Genomic DNA, 4930 nt, shown 5'->3' with positions numbered 1-4930 from the left:
TTCAGTTTTCAGAACATCAAGACTCTCTTCAAGCCTTCTAGAGTAGTGGTATTGAACCCATACATTTTTTACAATCTCCTGGAGGTATTCTATAGCAACTTAGAAATGTTAAATTAAAAATTATTGAACTAAAAAAATAAATAAGTTAAGGCATGTTTGGTTACACTACATTTCATGAAAATTGGTACTGATAATAGTCTAAAAATGCAAAAACTCAACTAGACTCTATGTTAATTTGGGCGGGAGTTGACCCAATTCGATTAGGAATTTAATAATTAGAATATTTTTTTAAAATTTATAATTATGGAGAATATTTAAAATGGTTAAGTCTATATCCATACTTATCGTTAGAGCCAATTGCTTCTCTATTTTTCCTGCTATATTTAGAATTAGGGAATTTCTTTTTCTTTTTCATGGACAAACAGAAATAAACTTACTTAAGGGTAGCATCGTTATGGGGCATTTGTAGAAGTGCCTTCTTAGATTTTTTGATGCGTTGGATTTTGGAATCAAATATCTTGCTTGATTATATATGCAATTTATTTACTTCACATGATTATCTAAGTTGTAATCCATGATGTACCTTGTTCATAACTTAGCATTAATGATAACTAGCCAAGATCTAATAAGTACAATTACAAACTATTCTAATCAAACAGCAATAAAGAATAGCAAAAGTTACTAGAAAAATATCCACAACAAATTCAAATAAGAGAGTAATAAACAAAGTAGAATAAAGAAGTGTGAACGCTGGAAATCGGCGCTCACGCTGATTTATACGTTTGTTTTGGTGGTGGGGGTGATTAGGCTGATTTATGGATATTAGAGTCACTACTAGCCAATTAATCTCAGAATCTCGCCGTCGGCCAGAACCCGCGGAATACGTAAGGTTGGAGAAATCCGAAGACTCTCCTACCTTAAATTGACTCCTGGTTTGTGATCCGGGATTCTAGTAAGGGACCTCGGTTACAAAGAGGGAAGGTGTTAAGCACTCTCTTTGCCCGTACAAACGTATGGTCTCTACTTTGTGTGATAAGGGAATATCAAAGGATAATGATGTGGTCGAAATATGACTAGGCATATGTGGATTTTTGATGCGCCGAGATCCGAGATTTTGGCAAGCCACATAGCATACGTCCAATAATGCGTCTAGAGAGTGGATGTGATGAAACTTATTTAAAAAGGTAAAGAAAAGTGGATTAGATCACTAGGAATTTCTAATGTGACAGGATCCGGTGTACAGCAAGTCACAGAACATACGTTCACTAGAGATCTAGAGAAGTAGGGGGGTTGAGAAAGGAATAGATGTCATGATGAATGCTTGTATGTAAAATGAAAAGATCTTTGACTTGTTCTTGAGTAGGCTAAGACATGGATTGCACCATGATCAATCCGGGCTAGACTGAGAGGTTGAGATGGTTGGGAGAAGGCTAAGGGGTAGCTGAAAAATCTGATCTTGGAGGCTTGAGAGCTCCTTCTCACCCTCACTCTCTCTCTCTCTCTCTCTCTCTCTCTCTCTCTCTCTCTCTCTCTCTCTCTCTCTCCCTCTCCGTTGAAATGAGAAGAATTTTCTCTCTTTGCATTGTTGTGTGTGAAATGTGAAGAGAGGGCTATTTATAGTCTTTTCTGAAGGCAATGTGGTAATTGTTGGGCTTATAAAGGGTAAAAGCTGACATGGTAGCTTGGGATCGGTTGAGAAGAGAGAAATGCCACGTGGCGTGCTCTCATTGGCTCTTGGAGGTTGGTAAAATGGTAAATGGGGGGGGGGGGGTAAATCCATATGAAAGTTGACTTTGGGACGAGCGACAGCTGTTGCTCGGAGGACACACGTCTCGCGTTGGACGGTAGTTGGAGTACCGCCCAAGCTGGGTTTGGTCAGAAACTCGTCTAGTTAGAGCCGCGTAAATTTTTGAGAGCAGGCGATAGTTGGATTATTGCTCGAGTACAGTTTCTCTCGAAATTTCGCCGGTGGGCCCTTTTTTAGGTCCTGAGAGTGGAACAAAGTCCGTTTTAGATATTTGGCTTGAAATGACTCAAAATTGGCTCGATCACGACCTGAAGTGGCTTGAAAAATAGATTGATTGTGGGTGAAGGTTTGGGTATGCTTTAGCTTGAATGATGGCTCGTGATGGCTCATGTTAGGATTAGGGTTTAAGCTGGAGTTTGGCTGAGTTTAGGGTTTACGCTGAGGTTTAGGTTAGGGTTAGGTTGGTTTTTTGGTTTACGGTTCGGATTAGGGTTTAAGCTGGGATTAGGGTTTGGTTTAGGATATGATCATGATTCCCGGATGTCTTAGCTTTCTCAATATATTAGCCTGGGTGGGATGTTTACAAGAAGAAAATGATGAGAAGAAGCAGCACTTTATGTTATTTGTTTATTTAAACAAAAAAGAAAAAGAAAAAGGATGAGACTTGTTTATATATAAAAATCCTATTCTATTTTGGTCTTTCAAAACAGATGGACAGAGTGGATTTGTCATGGACATTTCCTTGAGCCCCATACAATATCAGAGTCATAGGCAATCCGCTTCTTGTAAACAGTAGTTCTCCTTGCGTCATGTATAGTAAAGAGGATATTACCTAACTACCCTTAAGTAAGTTTATTTTTGTTTGTCCATGAAAAAGAAAAAGAAATTCCCTAATTCTAAATATAGTAGGAAAAATAGAGAAACAATTGGCTCTAAGGAATAAGTATGGATGTAGACTTAACCATTCTAAATATTCTCCATAATTATAAAATTTAAAAAATATTATAATTATTAAATTCCTAGTTGAATTAGGTCAACTCACCAAGTTGACCCGCCTAATTTAATATAGAGTCTAGTTGAGTTTTTGCGTTTTTAGACTATTATCAGTACCAATTTTCATGAGATATAGTGTAACCAAACATGCCTTAACTTATTTATTTTTTTAGTTCAATAATTTTTAATTTAACATTTCTAAGTTGCTATTGCAAGATTTGCTATGGAATTCCTCCAGGATATTGTCAGGAATGTATGGGTTCAATACGACTACTCTAAAAGGCTTGAAGAGAGTCTTGATGTTCTAAAAACCGAAATGCAAGAGTTGAGCAGCCAGAAGACCGATGTAAAGAACGAATTGAACACAGCGAAGGTAATGCATGAAAAAAAACCAAAGCGAGAGGTGAGTTTATGGCTGAAAAATGTGCAGAGGACTACAAGTGAAGTGACTAAGATAGAAGAAGTTTATTTTGAAGTGAGGGGAGATTTTCCACTCCCACGTGTTGCATTGGGAAAGCGTGTCGTAGAGAAGATTGAAGAGGTGGTGAAGCTTAAGGAGAAAGGTCGATTTTCAGAAGGGTTACTTGCTAATCTATTACCTGAAAGTGGAAGTATGCCCACAACAGAACTGATGGGTAAAAGGATAGCGAAAAGAAATTTGAAATAGATTTGGGAGTCGTTGATGACTCAAGAGGTCAAAATTATTGGTGTGTATGATATGGGGGGAGTGGGCAAAACAACCATCATGACCCACATCTTTAATAAAATACATGAATTTAGAATATTGGGTACTGCCATTTGGGTGACAGTGTCTAATAATTCTAGTATTGAGAGACTACAAAATGGTATTACATGGGTAATAAAATTAGACCTTTCTGTTGAAGAGAATGAAATAAAAGAAAATGAAATTGCTTGATGCTTTGAAACGTAGAGAGAAGTTCGTTATCATCTTTAATGATATATGGAAAGCATTTCCATTGGAAAAAGTAGGGATTCTTGAGGGAAATGCATACGAAGTAGTATTGGCTACTCGATTAAAAATGTGTGCCGAGGCATGAAGTGCCAAAAAAAGTTTGAAGTGGAGGTTCTTTTGAGGGAAGAAGCGTGGGAATTGTTCAAGGAAAGGCTTGGGGCTAATTTTGTGCTTTCTTCGGGAGTAGAATAGATTGCAAAGTTTGTGATTAAAGAATGTGGTGGTTTGCCACTTGGAATCATCATAGTAGCAAGTGCAATGAGAGAAAAGGACGACGTTAGAGAATGAAGAAATGCATTAGAGGAGTTAAAATGCTCGGCGATGGAGATTGAAGGCATGGATGATTAGGTTTTTCCAATTTTGAAATTTAGTTATGATTGACTAAAATCTAAGAGGATTTAACCCTGTTTCTTGTATTGTGCTCTGTTTTGAGCAAGGTATCCCGTATTGGTATCGGTTGGCGTAACGGTGCCCTTTAAAACCGATACGGATACGGGGGCATAACGGCGTAATTTTTTTTTGCCAAAAAAATATGGATTAAATCCGGAATATTCTAAGCATTCCAAATATGCATTCATTTATAAATTGGAACATGTTTATGGTGGTGTAACGGTCCACTCTTTGGTGAGAAGTTGTATCGGACTGTCTGATTAATTTTTGAACCAGGCAACCTGAATTTGACTACAAAATTTATATATTTAATTTTCTAAATATCTAATTTATATACTTAACAATTTAATATCTTTCTCCCAATAGTTCTTTAAAAAAATGAAATTAAATTCAGGTAGATTGCGTTGCCAATTTGGGGCTGACTTGGAGGACCAATTCATGCAATTTATTGGCATTATCCCACTTGTGAATTGGTGGACATTTATTAGATAGTGAATCATGAAAAAAATAAATCAGAAGGCCCTGTTTTAAAAAATAAACATCCACAAATTAACAATTAAAACTATTCAAACAATTTGATTTTGGCATTTTGAGTTAGCAATTACAGTCCATAATTTAATTGATAAATTTTAAGTTAATACATGTATAGTGTACAATTTTTTTACGGCCCGAATTAGGTAGGACTCAGATTATGAAGTGTAGCATACGAGTGTTAAAGTTTTTTGGACCCCACTCGTGATGAATGTGTTATATCCACACCATCCATCAATTTTGTCAAATAATTTTAGGGCATGAGCCCAAAAATGAGGCAGATCCAAAGCTTAGGT

At 36.7% G+C, this 4930-nt stretch overlaps 1 protein-coding gene across 1 annotated transcript; it reads left to right on the top strand.

The window, feature by feature from the left end:
- Window positions 1-2963: 2963 nt before the first annotated feature.
- LOC131249757 (uncharacterized) lies at window positions 2964-3407 on the top strand. Its single transcript, XM_058250522.1, has one exon. It carries the CDS (start codon window positions 2964-2966, stop codon window positions 3405-3407), a length of 444 nt encoding a protein of 147 aa, XP_058106505.1.
- The last annotated feature ends 1523 nt before the right edge of the window (window positions 3408-4930 follow it).

This window comes from Magnolia sinica, chromosome 6 (genome assembly GCF_029962835.1).
Source record: "Magnolia sinica isolate HGM2019 chromosome 6, MsV1, whole genome shotgun sequence".
In the NCBI taxonomy this organism is placed as follows: Eukaryota; Viridiplantae; Streptophyta; class Magnoliopsida; order Magnoliales; family Magnoliaceae; genus Magnolia; species Magnolia sinica.
Note: the sequence above shows the minus strand (reverse complement) of the source record. Positions and strands in the feature narration are given on the sequence as shown.

What these genes read in the sequence shown, in the direction of transcription:
- LOC131249757 (XM_058250522.1), top strand. Translation starts at nt 2,964, where the DNA reads ATGGAATTCCTCCAGGATATTGTCAGGAATGTATGGGTTCAATACGAC.